This window comes from Semicossyphus pulcher, unplaced genomic scaffold (genome assembly GCF_022749685.1).
Source record: "Semicossyphus pulcher isolate SPU_LCO1_2020_fin unplaced genomic scaffold, fSemPul1.0.p SCAF_8, whole genome shotgun sequence".
NCBI classification, from domain to species: domain Eukaryota; kingdom Metazoa; phylum Chordata; class Actinopteri; order Labriformes; family Labridae; genus Semicossyphus; species Semicossyphus pulcher.
This window is the reverse complement of record NW_027211759.1, coordinates 10079493-10102792: the sequence shown is the minus strand read 5'-3', so window position 1 is coordinate 10102792 and position 23300 is coordinate 10079493. Positions and strand designations below refer to the sequence as shown.

The 23300-nt window shown below is 39.9% G+C and overlaps 1 protein-coding gene across 1 annotated transcript in view; it reads right to left on the bottom strand.

Moving 5' to 3' along the window:
• Positions 1-23300, bottom strand: part of plxnb2b (plexin b2b) — a 138715-nt gene that overhangs the window by 17099 nt on the left and 98316 nt on the right. The window contains exons 12-25 of the mRNA XM_069685643.1: positions 22392-22484; positions 21661-21748; positions 19246-19421; positions 17972-18120; positions 15283-15394; positions 14414-14550; positions 13784-13963; positions 12646-12739; positions 9927-10124; positions 7802-7981; positions 5818-5954; positions 3467-3567; positions 2872-3101; positions 846-1027 (exon numbers count right to left, since the gene is read on the bottom strand). Coding sequence (XP_069541744.1) covers positions 846-1027; positions 2872-3101; positions 3467-3567; positions 5818-5954; positions 7802-7981; positions 9927-10124; positions 12646-12739; positions 13784-13963; positions 14414-14550; positions 15283-15394; positions 17972-18120; positions 19246-19421; positions 21661-21748; positions 22392-22484 — 2057 coding nt within the window. The remainder of the gene's footprint in view (positions 1-845; positions 1028-2871; positions 3102-3466; positions 3568-5817; positions 5955-7801; positions 7982-9926; positions 10125-12645; positions 12740-13783; positions 13964-14413; positions 14551-15282; positions 15395-17971; positions 18121-19245; positions 19422-21660; positions 21749-22391; positions 22485-23300) is intronic.

Here is a 23300-nt window from a genome sequence, read left to right as displayed (position 1 = left end):
CTTCTTCAGACCAACACGAGAAGCTGTTCTGCTGTTAAATACGCCGGCATGCAGGATCTTTGCTGGTTTTTTTCAGTAAGTTAAGTGTATATTTTGGTAAGAGGAAGTGGCTACGTCGGCTCCACCCGCCGATCTCTACTGTGCAACTCTGGCTCCAGATGAAGTCACTATCGCAAGATGGCAGCGCCTATCACGGGGTATTTTGGCTTCAATTTTGTAAAATGAGAGCAGATGGAGACGTGTCGTTTTCATCTACATATACAGTCATTGACTTACAACAAGAATGCTGATGAGCACTAAATTATTTTAGATGAAAGGCAAAGGATCACAAAAGTCACTAGAATTGATCCTGAAGTTTAAAATTTCATGGCAGTTTATCCAACAGTTAGATATTTTCAGTGTTTCGATGATTTATTTTCAGGGATCATGAAAGACTTTCGAAAATTTTGTACAAATCATTATTTAGATGTTAAAATATTTTACTGCATAATAAAAACTTTGACCTGCTGTTGGCACTAAATAGTAAGTTACAGGTTATCTGAAGTGAGAGAGATTCACCCTGAGGGGTAGATAAATGTCAGCCTAAAATTAGAAGGCAATACATGGAAAAGTCATTTGAGATATTTCAGTCCGCACCAATGCAGTGAGTTGACCAACAGACCTACATTACCGCCCAATAACCACTCTGCTATCATTGCTAAAAATGCATCCAAGTTTTCCGGTTTTCAGTGATATCTTAGCAGTAAAAATGTTCTGAGATACCAAGCCTGGAACTGATGTTAAGTAATCGTATCTGACTGCAGCACTATCTACCGAACAGCAGCACTAAGTCGCTCCTCACTCACCTGCGCAGCATGAGTTTAGGGTTCTTGCTGTGGACATATTCCTCCATCAGCTCCAGCAGCAGCGTTCTCATAATGTCCGTGTAGTATTCCAGCTTCCCGTGCAGAGCCACTGTCAGCAGGGAGGCAAAGTACACCTTGGCCCTGGCGTTGAAGTCATGACTGCGCTCCAGGGTGCGGATAAACTATAAAGCACCACACACACAAAGAAACACACAATGACAAGCTAAATTAATCATCCCGGTGAAGCACGCTCACACTCAAGCAAATCCCAGATCATATGCTTGTAAATAATCACAAGCCGAATGCTAGTGAAAACAATAATTATCAAGGTAAATTCCATTCTGCCCTGGAAATTATTGTGGCTTAGAAAAGATAGCAATTAGAAGAAGAGGAATCATCCACACATATGCAGTTAACACCTCAGAGGCAGTTTCTGTGCCACAAAGATTGGATTATTAGGAATCTTCACACGTCTCTCTTTCTGCTGTATCTTCTGCTTCTCACTTCCAACACTCTACTCCACTAACTACAGCAGTAAAAGGTCCTTAAATCAAAGATAGAGAGCCTGAATTTAGAACAGGTATAAAAAACCTCACAGTATGTTGACTGTGGTTATAGCACGTAAAGCTAACAGAGATGTAGGTGACTTTTAATCGTTTTACTATTAGCAGCAAATCATCTGAAGAAACCAAAGCTAACAATAAATCTATCCTGCAACGTCCTAGAGGAGGACTGCCTGTGTGCATCTTCATTTTGACAAACAAGGCAAGTTTAACTTCCTTCAGAAACAACACCACAGCTGTATTTGAAATGTCTGAGTTGCTCCAAATAAGAGAGCTGTCCCTGCACATGCTCAATAATGTAGTTTGCATTATTGCGTTAGTCCGTGTTAGTACAAGTAGTCTAAATTTGTCGAGCTGAAAATTACTTAATGAAAACTGTTGGCGCTAAATGATGAGACAGGGTTTCTCCAAATTCACTAATTTAGTTGAGCTTGGAGGAATAAAATGTCTGGAAAAATAAATCATGCCAAACTGTGTTTAACGTGTTTACTGTGATGTGTATGCTGTAATGATTAAACTGGAGTAAGACTGCTTATTGTGGTTAAAGTAAGACTGAGTGATGTCATGTAAACAGATAAACTAGAGGTGCAGTTAGGGGGGACTGCACAATCCCATTCAGAAAATCTGCATTTAGTCAGGTCGCCTTTTCCTTCGGAGCATCACATCAAAGGAAGGAACGGCTTGTTGATAACCAAAAATGTCAACACTGACTATTGAACTGTTTGCATATCACCTGTTGATCAGATTTTATCCACTGATGCTGTTTAACCATGTCTGTATTGGATGCTTTTATCATAAACTAGTATACTTTTAACTATTGGTGCTTATTGAAATGTTTTTGTTGTTTTAGGACGGCAACAACTTGTGGCAAAAGGCATACCAATGAATCCTCGGGTGCATAATTTTGTTTGATTATTGATTAATGTCTCTTTTCCTAAAGGGAAAAGGGACATTAAACTATTCATAATAATTCATAATTCATAATAATAAACTATTCATAATAATAACTCAAGGAAACAGCTTTTTTTTTAAAGTAATAGACGTGCCTGTATCTTTACTTACTGCTACCTGACAGTGCAGTGTTTTCAGCTATATGCTAACATTGCTGTGACAACGCTAACATACTGTTTAGCAGATAATGTACATTATGTTCAGAGTTTAGTGTGTTAGCATGCTAGCATTGGCGCTAAAGTCAAGCTATTTAGCGGTAAACACGAACAAGGAAAATGACGAGAGTCTAGTAAATATTTTGTTGTTATAATAAGTTTGGTGATATGTCAGTCTGGCATAACATTAGCCCTGCATTCAGCATACCTTAAAAGTTTTTATAGCAAATCTTGATATGTTTTAGTATCAAGGGTAAGTATCAAAAATCTAGGTAGTGAAGCTGTAATGTTGCAGCTTTGTGCAGATATTATCAGCATGTGACCTTCCTATGATTCATCCTTGTGCAGGGTAATTACATTAAGGAGGAAGGTCTTGGAGTTCAGGAGGTTGGAGAACTGGTTGAGTGCCTGAGTCACTATAGCCCGTCGAGCCTCAGGGATGTCCAGCTTCCCTGTGATCATCACGTCATTGGCCCCGTCCTTAGAGGGCAGGAAGAAGACACGGTCGGTGTAGGTTTTGTAGTCCAGGAAGGGGATCCGTCCCTCGCTGAGTTCGTTGGTGTGGTCCTCCATCTCGATCATCAAGTCTGCAAGATGAAAAACAAGAAAATAGTTCCTCATTTGCTTTTTAATAAGCAGTTTTCGTCATTTGTTTGCTGCTCGCCTGTCTTAATCACTGTGCAGCGAGAGGCAGAGAAGGCAGAGCGTTGCTGGAAAATTATTTCAGCTGTGAAAGATTGTTTTCTATTACTGTTGCTGCAAAACTGCTTCTCATAATGATGATAACATGATGTTAAGAGGGAGAATTTATTCAATTCAATGCTGAGCAATACATCAAAGAAATGTAATCAGAGCTATGAAGCACTTCATTACTTCATAACTTCTTAGAGACATGGATCATTTGAGGGGCATTAGTGATATTGCAGAGCTTCTGCACAGCTGCAGTTTGTACCTGTGAATTCCTTCTTGCAACGGTCTCGCACGCTCTCCTCCAGATTCTCCAGCTGGTGTTTCACCTTCTCGTACTCCCTCTCAGCCTGTTGACTCTTTCTCCTGAACAGATTCAACAAACACAACACATGTCATGAAAACAAAGTTAGTAGATGTAAAGCATTTTAGCCTCTTTGGATATAATTTGGTCTAGCTGAAGTCCAAAGACTACATGCTCTGTTTGAGCCTGTTGAACAGGGCGATAACAGTTTTCTCTTGAGTTTACAGAAACACCCTGTTGGAGCTGTATCACTCTGTCACAGTTGGGTTGTCATTCCTGATGTAGGTGTTTTATAAATATTCAACAGAAAATTTGCAAGTTGAACTAATGCATAACGCCTGTGACAGACATATCAATAAATAAATTACCTTATTAAGAGACTCAACTGAAATTAAATGCAGTGAAAATGAGAAAGAAAGCAATCCATAATAACATTACGCAAGCAAAATTTGAGCAAAATAAATGCATTGTTTTGTTCAGAAGAGAAATTAGAGATTACTAAATAATGTAAGTATGATTAAAAATTGTGAAACTGGAAGAAAATTAAAGACACAGATACATTTCAAAGTAGTTTAAATAACTGTCTTTTGACTTTTATTATTACAGATACTTTTTGCAGTGTTACTTTTTAAATTTCAACATTGGATGACAGATTATCACCACAGGACAGGCTTGAAGTTTAAAGTATTTGTTATCAAGCTGGAATAAAATGTTCTTTTTAAACTATTTGAACACTTAAACTATTTCCCCTTTAGCACAAACACACACACTCTAACCCAGCAGACTACAATGTTTACATAACTGCAGCAGGCTATCAGGCTGTTGCGCCCGCCCTCCAGAAACACAAATCAACAAGGCTTCTTTGGTGAACTAAAAACCTCACTTATCTGAAGTAATAATATGTTGCAAAAAATCAGCAGTAGGAGCCTTTAGATGATACAGAAGCATCCCACCAAGCTCATTATTTCTATTTGTTTTGTTGCTGCTGATGCTCTGGATCAAAATTGTGAATTGATCTTTTGTCCCGCTGATGACATTAGCATAAAAACATTTCAGTTTACCACCATTGAACTAATACCAAAGTCAAGAACAATAGATGTATAATAAAACTCAAGACATGAGAAATGTAATACAACTTGCTCTAAAGCGAGATAAATCTGAAGGGTGTCAAAATGTGGAAAAGAATAAGAAAGACGAAATGTTTCTTTTACCCGACTGTCTCCGTTTTTATGACTTTTCTTTGTGACAATGTTTCATTCAGCCATAATGTTCTGTTGGAGGTACAAAGGCACTAGGCGCTCTTTTACCACCCAGAAAAACACATTCACTGTGTTTTTGTTCAGCCGAATACTTCATGACTTTTCCTTATTTTATGAGACTTTGTTATGAACAACTTTATTCAAATTAATGACATTTAGAAGCATGTTTCAGAAAATTACATACTTTTGATTCCAGTTGTAAAATCAGATTTTTCATATACTTTATGATTGAAGTTAATAGTACTTTTTATGTGGCACTACATGGATTTCTGTTGTTTTAGTTCAGTCTATTCATTAGAGGTCAGACAGGCAGTTTATACATCTCAGACATCTAATTAGATCTTAAACTAAAATAGTTTAAAATCTCTGGTAGTTATACGTCTTTTGTTTTATGTAAGTTTTCCTGTTTATAGTTAGTTAAGGGGGAGGTGCTGGGAATGACCATCCATCGCATGGCTGGCCCAGCATCTTGCCATCTTCTGTTCATTTTGGCCGGGGTCTCCAACCCCTTTTGTTTCCCCTCAGTTTATTCATGATATTTCTGAACACTTAAATAAAGCCTGTGGGTTAAGCTTTTATCACTTGTGTGGCGTCCTTTTAAAATGTTGCGGTCCCCACTTTGAGCCTTAGGTTTATTTATTTATCTTGTTAGGGAGGCTGTAACAGGGTAAAGGAAAAATGTTAATTGATTGATAATTGATCCAATTACTTTTATTATCTAAGTACAGCAGTGGAGTATGAGGGACCTGGAACATGAGGAAGGTTAAAGCTAATTTCAGAACAACACAAGGGTCAAGGGGTCAGAAGCCTAAAAGGGTATAGGAACGACTGGCATGAAATAATTCATTTTTTCAGCTGGTTGATGTTTTGTTAATCACAGCACACAAAAATAGCCTCTCCTGCAAGTATATAGATAAACTATATGTCACTACAGAGTATTGTGACATTTAATTTATGGACCAAGAATTTCAGATAATAAAGTTTCTCCATCTTATTAGTCAACTTTTCTATGTAACAGTGTCTGTTACGTTGACCTGAAATAGCTTGACTTACCTGTAGCAGTAGACAGAGATAGCGATGATGAGCAGCATGGGCACAATGACAGCTGGGATGATGATGTAGAGTGACAAATCATTCTTCTTCTCGTATTGCACCGAGCCAACCACCCACTCCCCTTTCCCAAACTTGATCTGTGGATAAACACCGAGAGAATCTTATTATCAGCACAAGCTCAAAGGTGTCAATGTTAAAGAGGAAACAGGGGCGGAGGAGAATCGACATAATTGCCCACAGTTCTGCTAAAGCAGCAGCATGACCTTTCAGTGTTTTTAACGTGCGGGGGTGATGCACAAGTTGGTGTGCCCACATTAACTGTACAAAAATGCATAAATCTATTGAGTTTAATAATGTATAATAGCTTTTTCTATGTGGGTTTTCTGTACTATTGATTGTCCTGTGGTGTCACTTCTTTATGCAGCACACAGCCACAGAAATAAAACAATAGCTCACTTAGAGGAATTACCCAGAGGACAGGTTACAGTACTCATCACAATTGTGCCTCGATTATCATTAAAGGTAATTATACAGGCCTGTAGCGACATGAAAACTGCTCAACCAGTGAAAACAATGGGGTCTTAAGATGTCCAGGAGATATGCCTTAAGAAGCGCAGTTAAAGTTTATGATTCATGAATCGACTTATCTGCAAGGCTGTGTGTATGTCTGCAGTGAGGTTCCTTTACTTAAAGAGCAGCTCCAGTCATGTTTTAAGACATATAAAATGCTCTGCTTGAAATAATAAATTGTGTCTGATATGTTTTTTCTGCAAATATGTTTAATTACCTTGTAAAAATCCTCCAAAGGCATCTCCTCCTTCTACCTCATTAAAAATTCCCAAATCTGCATAGTCCCCGCCCACTATGAACATTTCTAACCGCCCCCTCCGTCGCGAAAACAAAACACATCTCTGCCCTCGTTTAGTGGCAACTTGTTGAAATTTAGCTAGCTTGAAATGTAGTAATTAGTAGTAGTAACATTAACATTAGTAGGCAGTAGTGAGTTTGCAAAATGGCGCTGACGGTTACAGCTGGCTCGCACATCGCCGAAGTGGTTGCCAAAGGTTGCACGTAATATGCATAGCGTCACCACGTCCATTAACGGGATTGGCTCCTTAGGTTTGTGACGTCTCAAACCTGCCAATCTGAAAACATGTTGTTCAGCCTGTCCTTGGTACACTGCAGTTTAACAAGCCCAGCCATGGAGATGACTGCTCATGTTGTCCCTGATATGTCTTGTAGCACATGAAACACACCACATGGAGATGTTTACAAGGTTAAACACTGGATTTTCACTGGAGGGGGGCTTTAAGTAGTAGACTTGAGTGAGTACTTGAGGAATTGTTTGGACAAAACAGGCATTATGAAGGTGTCACTCTGGGTAGGTGGGCTCTGGGTAATTGTAATGGGCATTTCTGACTGTTTTCTGACTGTACAAACTGGCAAATATCAGTTAATTGATCAGCAGATTAATAAATGATGAAAATAACCATTAGTTGAAGTCCTACACAAAATAGTTAAAAATAGTTCCACCTTATCAAAATACAACATTATAATGCTGTTTACACATTAATGCATGATAATTTATTATCACATGATATAATTAATAGTCATAAAACAGTCATAGGGGCAACTTTCGACTGCATCGAGTACTTCTCATCTTTTGATTATTTAAAAACATTTTCCAGATTAGAGTTCAAAATGTAAACAAAGGCAGCGTGCAGTTAACTGCTTCGTCTGACACCACCCCCCCGCCAGCGGTTTCAGGCATTAAAAATAACAGTATATAAATAATCAGTGGTGGTCTGGTTTGCTTTTGTAGGTCATATAGAGTAATCAGAGTTAATTACAGTCCATTTCATAACCAGCGAAAAACTCCTCACAGGAGCTTGAAGTAACATACTAAATGCAGGACTTTTACTTTGAAAGGATCGGACAGTGAAGTATAGTTTCTGAAAACCACTTTTTGTCAGCCTGATCTTACCATTAAGTCCAGCAGCTCGGGCCGGGTGTCTCTGCGGTGGCGCCTGGAGCGAGCGCTGGGCTGTGTCGCAGGGGGGTCCAGAAACAGCTTGTCGTCCTGAAGCGTGTTGACCTGACAGGAAACGTCGCCAACAAATGCTTGAGCCTCTTTGGCCGTCATAGCTTTGGAGAATCCGCGACCCTGCAGGAGAAGATCGACTTTAGTGCTCAAAGTATCTGAATAACACGGGGAGGAAATTAATTACAGCATTTATTCATCATCAAGTAGCCGCATCATATAAGTAGTACTAAAACCATAATTGTAAGCATTTTCATTAGCAATGGATGGAAAGTTTATAACAGCTCTTCACTTTCCAATATTGAGTACTGAAAGTAATTAAAAAGATTAGGCTTATATTTATTTTAAGCACATTTGTGAGTAATTTCTCAGTTAAGACACTGTGGGCACAGCTCCAGTGAATCCAACAGTCCTGGCACTGAACTGTACACTCCTACTGCACACTTGTGTATCGACAGACAGGCTTTCAATTACTGTGATGCAGTCTGGAATATAAGAAAGGTGGAATGAGTTTAAGTGAGCCGGCATCTCAGACCTCTTTCAGCAGATGCCTGTCCTGACTGATTTAACAAAAGCTTGAAGAGTACTTTGAAGAAACTTTAGGGAATTTAGAGAGGGAATACTGTAGAACATAAAAAGGGACATGAAGCACTTTTAAGCTGTAACCAAATTTACTACTAAATTGGGACTATTGACATTCTGTAGTTCTTACTTCTCATGTGTGATTATTTGTTATTTTTTACTAAATGTGACAGTTCACTGGATATCTTGAATTTTAAAGTAATAATCTCGAAGATTTTCATGTATATAAATGTCTGTCAAGTCACTATCTATCGCTGAATGAGGTAACACAATGGTGATTGAGCCTCTGGCCCACTGATGAAAGCCTTTGCATTTGCAGAATTACAGACTGGATGTCTGGCGCAACATTCATGGAAAAAAATCACCAGCAGCGCCCAGTTAGTGACGCGTTTTCCATCAGCCAGCAGTGGTTGGTCTGCCAGAGAGGGTAGGCGGAGCTAAGCGGCTGCTTTTCCGGTCTCTGCAAGTGTTGCGAGTAAACAGTAATCTACTATGGCTGAACAAACAAAGAAAAGACCGATGACTACAGATACAACTTCGACAATAAGTGAAAATCCAAAGAAAAAGAAACAAATTCGACGCTCAGTTGAAGGCAAACAGTCTAAAAAGGAAAGCGACCGTCAGCGAGGAAAATCAAGAGTTACAACCGGAGCCAACCGTGGACGTCATACATGCGACACAGTCTGGATATCTGAGTGCTCCCACAATTACCATTAAATCGCCATAAGGTGCCGCCGAAGAGAACGAAACTGTCATCTTCGAGATTATATTTTTATGTCTTCATAAAAAATTAAAAAAACAAAGTTTTAAAGAGGCACACTTGGGACTGAAACTATGACAGACATTTTTCTGTTCATCAGTAGTCAAATAATTGTTAGGTGCACCTACAACATGATCAAAAATAGACTCAAAACATCAGTAAATAAGATATTTAAACAAACAGGAGCATTAACCTCCTGTCGTTTGGTCAATGGAAAGCTTTTTTCTTTTCCCTCTTTGCGTCCAATCGTTTAATGACAAGAAATAAAACTAAACATGATTTTTCTCGTCTGTTTTCTATTTCTCTAAAGAGTTTATTGAGTCTGTGAAAAATAAACACTATCCACTAATAAATCTATAAGTAACAACTTCACATCTCAGAAATGACTTATTTTTCTGTTAATCAACTCAGATTTTTCTTATCATCCCTTTTTAAGAAGGTTAAATTTAATCAACGTCTAATAATAGCAGATACCAGTATACATTTATCTCACTTTATTTGACTCCTAAAAACAACCCCACCACTGAGCTGAAATAAATGTGCTGCTGTTTGCATCATTCGTACATGCAATCAAACCTAACCAGAGCATAAGCAGCTAAAGAAAGAAAATGTGGCAATTCAGCATCTTTTTCCATATTTGTCCTTAAGTCCGATAATAACACAATTCGTCTTAATCCCTTCACATAAACTGCAGCATAATAAGGTGCCTGAGCAGCCTGTACTCACAGTGACGATGATGATGCTGGCCTCAGTTATGAACTTCTTGGTTAGCTCGTTGAAGACAGGGTCAGGGTGGTAGTCGAAGGGCTTCAGTTCCTTCTCAAAGTTGTCCAGACGGATGGATGTTTTAAAGGGCTGGTTCAGGGAGCTGTTAACTGTCGGGGACCAGAATTGGATGACTGTGTCGTTCTTCTCATGAGCCTCCTGTGTGTGTCGAAGACAGAGTGAAATATCACAACTGGGCATAAACAATATAGAGTTATAAGTTGAGATGTGGCACGAATAAAGTGAGTGAAAACAGGAAAATCAGCATGGGGTTTATGGGGATATAGGACAGCAACCAGGGGGATTTGAGGGGTTCTTTTTTTGAAAGAAGCGGAGAAATACTATTTTTGTTATGTAAGTGAAAAGTGTCTGTGTGGTGGAAGACAAAGGCCTGCTTGGATTGATGGGGAATGTAAAATTATGAGTCTCCTTTCAGCCGTTCTATAAAAATCCCAATCTGCCCATGTAGAATAACAGCCTCTGATGAATCACAACTTGTATTGAGTCATTCCTCCTCTGGCTTTGTGTTGTTTTTGGTTAACTGGACTGATGGTGATATTTCTGTCAGTCTTTGATTGTTTCGATACAGGGCTGTCAATACTGTGTGTGACAGCTGAGCCCTGCAGTCCTACGCGCAGTTGGAGTTTTTCAAAAGGACAAGGCAAAAGGCGTAGGCTACATTAGATAATGCTTTAAAAAACTCAAGACCTACTATAAATCTTGAGGCTTAGTGAGTTGAAAATCTTTTGTCATATAGCTCAAAAGTAAAGTTGTCTTATAAGTTTCTTTAAAATGTGAACATTGATCACAATATCTGTCCTTTAAAAATGGAGCTACAGCATCCCGTTAGCTTAGCTTAGCAAAAAGACAGGAAATGGGGAAACGTATAGTCTGGCTCTTTCAAAAGGACAATACATTTGCTTTCCCCCCTTCTAAAGTGTACAAAAACTGCCGTGTAAATACAAACAATTTTCATGGAGAAAAAACTTCCTGGAGTCTTCACTTGTTGCCTTCAACTTACTCGACAGGAAGTGTATACCATTTCCAATGATTGGCTTAACTTGTAATGTGTCATCTCTGATGAAAACACTATTGACAGTGATGCTTTGAGCTAAAAGCTAATGTCAGTATGCTAACATAGTGATGTTCAGTAGTTAGCCCATAATGCTAACCATGTTCAAAATTGTCGCTAAGGGTGTTAGCAGGCTAATAATAGTTGTTTAGCAACACAAAACAGTCATTAATTTTGTATTTTTAAACCAAATACAAAATTTTACCTTATTGTATCTCAAGATGAATAGTAAGTTATTACAAAAAGCACCACTAACTGTGATCTAATATTTGAAATAAAGGTTTTAGCAGCCAAGCAATCGGCCTTTATCAAAAACTAATAATAAAATGTAGTTAGCTAATGTCCTAGCTATTACAAAATGTAGCTAGGACTTTGTTTTTATCTATGGATATTTTATTTACTGTTCATAGTTTGTTGTTATATTATGTTAGTTTGCAAAATGTACTTTCAACTCACCTGTTTAAAAAATAATGGAAGTCTTAGCTAGTTTGTCCTCTTGGCTCAGTTTGCAAAGCAACAGTTACACCTGTCGGTTTCTTTAGGTAAGTATAAACAGTTTATCCCTTGGTGTGGCCCATTTTCATTTTGTGATGTGTGAATGTATACAAGGTAAAGATTTATATCCTAACCAGGCTAAGTTTGAATAGTTGTTGCATCCAGATTTAGAGGCAGGCTGGAGGGACTTAAAAAAACAACACAAATATTAGCATCACTGCTTTGAGCCGCTAACCTGACCCACAATACAATTACCATGTTTTCACCACAAGCCAGCAGCAATAATTATTGCACATATTTGGGTGCAGTTCAGTGGATAGACTTAAACCAAGAGAAGCTTATGAAGTTGACCAGCCAAGGCCTTTGAGATAACACTTTACATCCTCTGATAGTTTGTGGCAGCCAGAAGTCTTTTCAAATCTCTCCTGTCCCTGGGTAGCGGGGACCGGGGACTTGGCCAGGAGTAAAGTAGTGAAGAGCGGCGTAGTAACATAATCTTCTGCAACCTTAATACTGGTATTAAATTTAGCCCTTTTAATGAAATGAACAGAATTGCTGCTGCTTAACACTGCGCAGTACACTGGGGGGCAGGCGGCAGCAGGCTGTGCACAACTCCTTCAAGTTTCCTGGCAGAGTCAGAGCTGCTTAAAGAAGCTGGACGGGGAACATAGTTTTATTGTGTTGAGGGTAAAACAGTGCTGCTGCTATCTGCATTCCTGCAGGTTTGAAGGATTTATGGCCTAAAAAGTGAGATGGAGTAATACTGCCTCATGGAATCCAACCTATCAGTGGAGGCAAGTAGAAGTATACGAGTTTGTTGTTGTGTGTGTGTGCGTATGCTTCACAGAGTTTGAATGAATCACCACTGTAGTCATGGGCTCATGAGATGTGGGGAGATCGATGGACTGTGCTGCTACTGCGAGGGGAGGAAAAGATTGAAAAGTAGAAATTCTCAGAGACAAAAAATAGTCCAAAATAGACTTTTAAGAGAAAGAGCGATACGAGCAAGGAAATGATGACTTTTAGAGCTGGATAATCAGCAGCCTGATCAACAGATGGGAAGGAAGAACATGATACATGATAAAAAAAGAAGAAGACATAGAGGACACACACCTCCACAGATTTCAAGTTGTCTCTTTCGACCTTTATGACAGCAGTCTGGATCAGGTCAAAGCCGGAGCCGGTCACCACAATGTTCCTCCCTCCACTAAAACACACACAGGCGTAAACATCAATTCAACAGCACAGTAAAACACATATATGAGTGTATATATCAACAAACAAAGACAGGCCCAGAGGGAGAGTTACGGGAGACATACACGTTTCTTAAATTGCACCTGGGGTAATTTTCAGCGGAGATGAAAACAAATTAGTTAAGCCTGTCTGTTGTTCCAGCCGGCGTGCCTAATCACACGCGCCCTGGTGCTTTCAATTTGACTGAAAAAACAAGATAACCGTCTAATGCATCCATTTTCAGTGATCATCAAGCAGTTCGGTGCAACATCAAAGCCTATAATTTCTAACCCCATTCAGCTGATCAGGAGTAAGGATGGAAAATGTCCTTCCCAAAACACGGGCATATGCTGCAACTGTTGGAGGACAAATCATACTTTAAAAAAACCAAAAGGTTCTTGGCATTTGTGACCTCGACCAAGGCTTCAGACAGACAGAAGCATGCAGGGCAGAGAAGAGGGCAGAAGTGTTCAATTTTTCCAGAACAGTGCTATTCTGTTCAACCTTGTCATCAATGTCAACTTGGCAGCTTTTCCTTTTTTTATTTCTCTGCTTTAAAAACAAAAACAGCGACAGGTATCTAAAAGGGACATTTCTGGCTATTAGTCATCTGAAAAATGTCCTCAATGTATCTGTTGTATCTGTGGCACAGAACACAAAACACTTTGGATCAAATTGGTGGACCAACAGACATTGCTGTACTTAAGCAGTGCCATTAGTTTGGCTCAAAACTTCATCAGAATTCATTTTGCACTTTCCTTTGAGTCCATCTGAAAGTACAAAAAGAAAGCAGAAGCTTTGAAATCAGTTAAGCTGCTGAGGCGAATTTCCCAAATCTCTTCAAAGAAGTTGATGGGTTACATGATATCATGATACGGATAATCAGACTAGACTTGAGAATAACATCTTCCAAATACCAAATTTCCATTCAACTTACTTCAAAGTTGTGCATTTTTCAAATACAATTAAATCTGCAGAACAATCACTTTGATTCCAGGTGAAAGATTATGATACTGACCAGACAAAGCTTCCTTTGGGTTGGTGGTCCAGCACGATGGGATTTTCCAAGAATTCAAAGGCATCCTTGATGATTTTGGTGGTACTCTTTCCATACTTCACTGTGACGATGAGACGGTCGGAGGGCACCTTCTCTGGATATTCTCCTGTCCTGCAGATGATCTTTTCTCCGAAGCGCTCCCTGCCAAGACAAGGACAGAACTGAACACTGGCTGGCGGGAGGAGCTGGGGTCGCACAGGGTCACTGTGCAGTGGAAGCCAACATGGCAGCAGCCTGACAGCTTGTTAAGTCCTGGCTTTGCTGCTTCCATAGCTCGTTAGTTTTTCGTTACCTCTGCCTAAAATGTCACCATGGGCTGGTTTTGACAGAACAGCCGTGATCACAACAGCTGAGGCAAATGGTGAGAGGGAGTAAAAATCCTGCATATGACACCTAAGTTAAGGTCAATTCCATTCCGGCTGCAGGAATGTAATAAAAAAATCAATTTATGGGCTTCAAAGTGTGCATACTGTAGAATTTGCATAGAATACAATGTCTGAATAACAAGTAGCACTTATCAACTGAAGAGACTGAATAGAAAAGAATTGGGGTTTGGCGTGAATGACAATTATTGAGAAAAAAAATCCTTACACAGTGCAGTCCACCGCTCCGACAGTGACCTGGACGTCTTCCTTACTGCCGGTATCCAGAAAGAGTCCTTTAATTGTAATGAGGGTGCCCCCAGCTTTAGGACCTCTGGAGGGTTCCACTCCTTCAGGAATCGGGTCCTGTGGAGGGGGTGGAGGGGGCGGCAAGATCCAGCATGAATACATACTCATCTTTCTCCTGCAAGCATTTACATGCACACACAAGCTCCAACCCACACATAAAAGAACAACACACACAGATACAGTGCAAGACACACACACACACACACTTACACTCACCCTCCTTGATCTCCCCCGCTCTATTAGACACATTCACACGCACACACTCACACGCACACACCCATACAAGCACCACATCTGCCTCAATTTGCTGAGCAAACAGTTAGGCGGAGCACTCCCCTGTGGGGGAGCTTTAGCGGAGCCACAGATATGAAAAGCCAGTTAAATAGCTACGCTGGAGCCTGTTAAAGTATTAGAGAGAAAAGGGGGCCTACTGCACGGCATCTGGTTAGAGAGGAATGCATACACATTCTGCTGTTTTGTACTGTACAGTGCCTTATCATTGTAATATGACAGCATCCAGGCGCTTAATTTGCCAACATATTTGTTGGACGAGTGTTGTGTTTGTGCGCTCCACGTAAATGACATGCCCTTGGTATGTTCTGATAAGAGGCTCTCTGCGGTTATGAAATGGAAACATAATAGATGCCTTAAAACAACTAAATCCACTGAGAGCTTCTGGATGTGTTTGCTTTCGGGGTCAAAAGTTTTACACTTCAGTTCGTAGGTAAGGACAATTAAAGCAAGACAGAGTGTGCATGTGTATGTGTGTGAGTAAGAGGGAGTATTTACCCTGTAGGTGAAGTACATGGAGGACATTCCTTTCTTTCCGTCCTTCACCTCCACCTCCACCTGGCCCCAGTTATTCGTCATATCTCGAACAGGGCCGATCTCACACACCACGCTGCGCAAGACAACAAAAAAACAGGTAAGGAAATATTTAAGACAATGGCTGTGATTTACATTACTATCAATCCATTGATAATCATATATATTTTATATTTCATAACCAAATTGCTTTTATTATTAGATTACCAAACCAAAAACTCATTATTTATCGCAGAATGAGGTAACACAATGGTGATTGAGCCTATGGACCACTGATGAAAGCCTTTGCATTTGCAGTATATAGTATTATTACGGGTGCCTGTGGCGACATTCACAGAAAAAACCACAAGCGGCGCCCAGTTAGTGACGCGTTTTCCATCACACAGCAGTGGTTGGTCTGCCAGAGAGGGTAGGCGGAGCTAAGCGGCTGCTTTTCCGGTCTCTGCAAGTGTTGCGAGTAAACAGTAATCTACTATGGCTGAACAAACAAAGAAAAGATCGATGACTACAGATACAACTTCAAAAATACGTGAAAATCCAAAGAAAAGAAACAAGTTTGGCGCTCAGATGAAGGCAAACAGTCTAAAAAGGAAAGCGACCGTCAGCGAGGAAAATCAAGAGTTACAACCGTGACAAAGGGAGCCAAATTGGGAAGTGTAATCCTGCAGTTACCATTTATCGCCAAAGGTGCCGCCAAAGAAAACAAAACTGAAATCTTCAAGATAACGTCTTTAACTATAACGTAATCGCTCGCATTTAAGAACCTGTGCTAAGACATCTTTACTTGCAAAATGACATAAACAATTAAGTCAGGGTTTCAGACCTGTTCTCTGTAGTCTGTAGCCATAAATTCATCTGCAGCAGGTGTTTGAAAGCACTTAGGGACATTGAAGCAGAATTTCTAAATTAAAAACAAATCAAAACACTTGTCTGTGTCACTTTGACTTCCAGTTTGGAGCTGCACCGTGGAAAACATTAAATCTAATCTCCACATTTATGCAGTTAAATTATCGAGGTATTAACATTGCAGATATGGGCAGACGGCTGATTACTGCGTCTGGTTTCATTTAATTTGAGAACATGGTGAAAATAAGTTAAATTAAAATAACTGAAAAAGTAAGTGAAAGTAAATTGAATGTCTTTTGTTCACCTTTGAAAGTGGGCAGACTTACTACATAAATTCCTAAGATGAAAGCAATGTCGTTGACTAAGCAGCTCTGAACGTAGCATGATTTCTAATGCCAGATTGGCTCCTTCTACCATCCCAGAAATTGGACCCTTGGGGAATTTCTCACATTGCACTTGGAATCGTGTGATAAACCAAACACGTCTCAGTCTGCCGCAGTCCTCAGGGAACGTGTCTTGCTAATGAAAGAGGTCAGCATAAAATGGCAAGCCTCACTCGGCTAACAGGTGGGCCAAAAGTAGACAATTAACAGCTACAGCAGCGATGTGTAGGAAGCATATTGGAAAAGCTAAAGCAAATGAGTTAAAACATGCAGTAGACCATGCAGGACAGCTAACAACAAGATGAAGACCACAGCAGGCACGTTAGCACCAAAAGTAGATGATTTAAGGGTGGAAGACGTTCCATCTGGTCCTATAAATCCTCTTTTATGCCCCATCCTGCAGATGGCAGGGCAAGAATTTGTCATAAACGTTGATCAATCCCGCCAGGTGTCAACAGTTCTGGCTAGTGGCTGCGGGGCATCAATTCTCAAAGTCTTTTCTTTTAAAGACCGTTTGTATGAAGTGAAGACTTTTTAAACACAGCTGTGACTGAAGTGGATTTGTGAGGCGTAAGTTTATTCCAGCAAAGCTCATTAAAGCCCCTTCGGGATGAAGAGGAACAGAGAGTCTGCGGCATGAATAGATCACCAAAAATCTGTGGCAAAAGCTTGGTGCCATCGAATCAGTTTGGTGTATTTGCAGTGCTTTTGGTTGGTGACTCTGCACAAAAACATTAAGTCTGGGGCCGTCTGTCACGTTTCAGATGATTAGGAGTTATTAGCAGCTCTACTGAGGAGACATTTTCCCTCTAAACTTCTGGAACAGTTTAATTTAAATGACTGTTTTAGGCTCAAAGAGGCAAAGATTAGAGAGTTAAAAATATGAAAACAAATTTGTGTAGCAGAACTTTCTGACCCAATTAATTATCTTACAGCTTTAAACTGTATTAAAATGAGTTTAAACAGCTTCAACCACTGCACAGCAGTAAAATACTACTTCTTTGGTGTAAATATGCTGACAGCACCTCTGTACTTTGACTTAGGTAGGATCTAAATACATCACTGTTATTTGTAAGAGATTATTTCAACATTGTTTTGGGGCTTCTACTCCAAAAAAGCATTAGAATATTTCTTCCACCCCGGGCATTTGCCTTTTAAAAGAGCGATTTTGTTTCTGAATCAACTTGCGTCTGGAGACCTTCAGATCAATACGGTGGCATAATGAGCTAATTAAAATATACACCCAGGTCACCTCGAGGAAAGGCAAAGCACTCCTTAGCTGATAAGGTATCCAAAAGTTTATAAAAGAAGTATTTTCCACAAACACAGTTGGACCAATAGTAAATAACAGAAAGGCTGTGTGTGTGTGTGCTGCGGGGCTGCTCATATATCTGCATCAATACAATGAGGTGTGTAAGCATTACCTCGTTGAGACAGAGTACTTCTCCTCTTGATGGATACACGGCTCCCCGACCACAGTGATCCTTTTAATGTCGGACTTGTGGATGCCGAGGTTGGAGCCCCTGATGGTGATTGAGATTCCTCCCCGCAGGGGGCCGTAACGAGGGATGATCTGGATAGTGGGGGATACAGTGGTGGGGGTGGGGGGTGGGTGTTTATAGGAAGAAAGGATTTGAAATGGATTTAGACAGATTAGTTGTGCAATGCGAACATACAAGAGATTTACACAGTCTGTTTAAGTCAGCTGAATAGTTGGAGTTTAAGTGTTTAATATTCAAAGCCTGGGTTGAGAATTACATCCGTACTGTGTGAGTCATGTTTGCATGAACGTGTGAGAATGTATTAGAGCCTCGCTGATAATGGCTTTTTTATGTTCATATTAAAGATCCTTGAGGATAATAAAGAATTCACAATACAATGTAATGGCTGTTGTTCTATGTAAACACCTAATATGAACAAACATTTTTGTGATAAAGATATTTAACAGTATGTTATTGTGAAAGATGACAGCAACAGCTTATATAAGACAACAGTACATTTCAACAGTAAACATCAAAGAAGTGTAAATAATTGTGAAAAATCTACCACAAATCTAGACTGGGACTCTGCAGCCGTGCTAGCCGATCTGTGAGGCATTACTGATTTAAGCTATATGCTTATGCTAGCATACCAACACACTCACAATAACAACGCTAATATGTTTAGGCGAAATAATGTTGACTATATGGACTATTTAGTACAGCTCAGGCTGGTGGGAACGTCGCTAGTTTTGTTATAAAATATAAAATATCCGTCTATAAAACATTTTGCTACCACGCACACACGCACACACACAGGCACACACACAAGCACACACACAAGCACACACACAAGCACACACACACACAAAATTTGCGACTCATTTGTGATCTATCGGTCAAGCTGTCGTATTTGTGGTCATAACCTACGTCACACTGACTTCAACACAATTACTGATTGATTTCTGTCAATGACAATGAGGCACCAACAATTAAGAAAGAATTGATCCAATCTAGAAGTGCTGCAGATCTCCTCAACACGCCCTCAAGGAGAAAGAGACTTTCAACTTCATAGAAAAAAAAGAAAAAGAAACGGCCAGTAAATTGCTGCAATCAATAATCCAATCAGGAAAGTCCATACTTTTTTACTGCCAATCAAAAGCCTTGAATGCACGTGTCAAGTTCAGAGGTCAACATAAAGAGATGAGGACATTACTCACATCACTGATTTGAGGGTCGGGGCACTCGGTGTTGTAAGGACCCTCTGACCCATGCTGGCACAACTTCTCGTACACACACGCCTTCTGCTTGGCGCACCACACACAATTGTACTTTGGATCAGCGTTCTTGCAGAGACTACAGTCCTCCCTCCCCATGGAGCAGTTGTAGAGAGTTACTGTAAGGGAATAACAAAAATCACATCTTAATTCAACATTTTTATATATCTTAATGTCTCGCTTTGATAGTTTCAGTTTGGGCATTATGTGGGGGCTCATAAAAATCGTTTTGAATGTTTCCTCTTACTATTCAACCAATAGTCCTGATGAGAGAAGCGAGTTGTGAAAAATGTTGAATTTGCTCATCTGTAAGCTTAAATGGGAATCCCACCAGTTCTCCACATCAAAGTCTGTCTACAGGTCTTTAGGGATCTGCTGAATATGTTAAAAAAAAGTTGTATAAAACAGCTTTTGTGGCTCCAGAGGAAACTGTGGGAAATCTTATAAATTGCCTCAAGTGATGTCACTTAAGTCAGCGTTGGATGGGGCTGAAGACTACTTGTTTGAAAATGCATAAAAATCTTGGAGTGTGGAGTAAGAAGCGAGCGAGTGATACCGTGTGTGTTGCTGGCTCCTCGTCCAAGCTTAAGGCTAGCAGTGTCAGGCTTCAGTTGTCGCTACTAGCATAATACAACCTAAACTAAAAGTGATGTCACTTGAGTCAGTGTCGTTTAGGGCTGAACACTTGAAAATGAAAACCAATCTGGGGATGTGGAGTAAAAAACAAGAAGGGATACGAGACACGTGTTGACCCCAGCTTAAAGCTAGCAGTTTCAGGCTAAAGTCATCGCTACTAGCATAACAAAAGTCTGACAAAATTGCCTCCAGTGATGACACTTGAGTCAACATTGTTTCGGGCTGAACACTTCCAACTTTGAAAAGGAAAACAGTCTGGGCATGTGGAGTAAAAAGCAAGTGGGGATAGCAGACATGTGCTGCCCTTTCCCTGACCCTAGCTGTAGGCTAGCTGTTTTTTAGCCGCTACTAGCGTAACAGTCACAAAAATCTCCTATATATAACTGTCAGTTTTCAAGCGAGTTACATAGGCACCAGGTTTTGACACGAAATAAAAGTGTAGAATAAAAAAGATATCTCTGCTTGTGCTGTATTGATTTTTATGTTTAGCTGTCCATTGTGAATACCACAATGTTATGGAAGTGCACGGCTAAATCGGCTGTGTTGTCTTTTAATGGGCAGCTGCGAGTGTTTTGTGGATGTCTTTGCCCTGGCTCTCCTTACAGGCAACATACAGTCTGCCCTCAGGGCTGGAAAAAAGAACTCTTCACTTTCTCTGCATGTTATGATTCAATCTGAGGCCTGTTTGTATCAAGAGTGGATATTATTCTGAAAACACACTGGGAATCAATAAAACATAAGGCAGGGAGGCGCAAAGCTCTTTGTAGTAACAATGCAAACACAACATTATACTTCTATAATATATAAAGCATCAGGTCAAAGAAAGTAATCCTGATTTAGTGCAGTAATAAATCAGATTTACACATTATAAGTAGGCTACATGCATCTGTTTAGAATTGTTTCATATTTTACGTTGAATAAATAAGCAGTTTTACAATTCGAGTCTTTTTCTGCTTTGTTCAAGTAAAATTGCTGAGACAAATTTAATCATGTTGGTAATGCAACAACTTATTAAATCTTGAATATCATTTATATTTTTTGTTATGATGCCCTCCAGCAGGTTTCAAGTTTATTATCATAGCTACATAAAAAGTACTGTGTACATTATAATTCATTTAAATGCATGTGCCTAGACTCTCTAAGCTCTTTAAGCTGAGTGTACAAACATCAATATTGAAATTAAAATACTTCACAAAAGCAATACTGAAATATCACAACACACAAATAATAAATAGTAAGTTATTCTAACGTTAGGTGCGTACTGCTTTATATTCTTACCGCCAGGGGGTAAAAACTTTGTTATAACAGAAAGCAAGATTACTATATGCATTTGTTTTCTTCTTTACTTTATTGAGCGTCCTCACTTCTTAACCTAAACCTACACTCTTATATAAAGTATAATGCAATGAGGGACAGTATGTGTATTCGGCATAGACTGTAGATATACATATATAGATGGTCAATGCTGATATGTCTATCGTTATATCTGATGAATTAGTTTTAATTTGCATGACAATTAAAATGTAAAACAGGCCTTACAAACACTTGAATCCTCCGTATTCTGTCAAAATGTATATAAAGATACTTTGATTACTAATTAATTTTCAATTGAAGATTAAAGGCAGCCTCCTCAGGTCTACTGGAGGCCTCACACAGAGACTAGAAGTGTACACACATGGCATTATAAATAAGATCGCCACATTAAAATGTGAGAGAGCGCACCGTTCAGCGTGCTGTCCATCTTCTTGCCCGACTCCTTGTCCTTCACGTAGAAGAGGACATTGGTCTCTGGTGACTTGTCGTAAGAAAACTAAGAAAATGGAAGGAAATGAATTATTAATTCAGAACCCAGTGATTAATGGCACTTAAGCTCTTCTCTGCAAACAGTGTGGGCTGCTGCTCCCCCATGCCAAGGGAGAAAAAAGGAAGGAAAAAAAATGTACCCAGTCTGGCAGATTTTCAGCAGCAGAAATCAACGTTGGAAAAGAACATAGCTGGGGGCTAGGAACTGCTCAAGCTTCCCAATCACACAATCCACAATGTGGAGACAAAGCTAAAATAACTCCAATGAAGAGGGTCTGTCCATAAGAGGGAGCTAGAGAACATCAAAGCGAGTGTGGAAACCAGCTAAAGGCTGATTGGATTTATAAGCATTGAAGATGAAATCAGCTGTGCATAGATGAGAAGTTTGCGTTAAGACTTTACTGTAATGAAAAATCAGCAATCAAGTGGCCCTCTGTAATATATTTCACAGGTTCTTTCTATATTGCACTTTGATAATCCACAAATCAGCCATAGTTCAAGGGCCTGTGTTGAGTGGACGGAAAATTGGCCTCAAGCTGTGTGAGCTTAGCAAAGGAACAATCAGCTCCACAGTATGAATAAAGATAAGGACGAGAATCGAGAGTTGAGTCAGGACGAGAGACCAGCAGCTAGAAAACAGCTGTACTCACATTGAAGCCGCTGAAGGTGTAGAACCCGTCTTCAAATATGACTTCTTCTTCCGTATTTTTCATCAGTTCAGTGCCGATGGTAAAAAGACGACCCTGAAGAACGGGACAAATAAAAACAAGAAACATGATGTGTTAATTTATGCAGATCCTATTTGCAAAATGCTTCTCTCTGATCCTCCTCTTTTTTTCCCCTCTCTACAGAGCAAAACATGTAAAAGACTATCTTGTTCTGCAGACTCCTCCAGCCCTCTGTTCTAAACCAGAGAAGTTTGGACGAGATCACTGCCTTTTTTTTTCTTTCTTGTTGCCACTGTAACAAAAAGAGCAAGTACGAAAACAAGTGCATTACAACGGCAACAAACAGAGCCTTAGCTGCACATTTGTTGGCAGAATTCACCACCTCCCATGCCCAGGAGGGCTTCAATGCATCGGTAAAAGAAGCCAACCTGTAAAGACATGCTTTTTTGCTGTATGGGTACAGATCTGTACTGACAGCTAAATACTTCGGCATATGCTTACATGTATGCTTCTGCCTTGGTCATCAAGGTAGTCTGATAGCCTATATGTCTACTGAATTATTTGGTCTGTAAATTGTGCTGATGATGATTCGAAGACCTCCGTTGTCACGTTTTCACATTTTGCACATGTTAAAGCAGCAATTCGCCCCTGGAAAAGCCACTGTCAGTCAAAGCTGGTGTTCTCTGTAATCGAAAGAAGCAATAATATTTGAAATTGGCACCATAGCTGTGGAGAAAGTCGTACAAACAGCTCGTGGTTTCACACATTCTACATTCCTACAACACCCAGCGTGCATTGTGCCCCTCCTTCTGAAAGGAACGGCCCAGCGAGAGACGCTGGAGTGAAATACTACCGTTTCACTGCAGGCAATGGGTCAGAGCAGAACAGAGT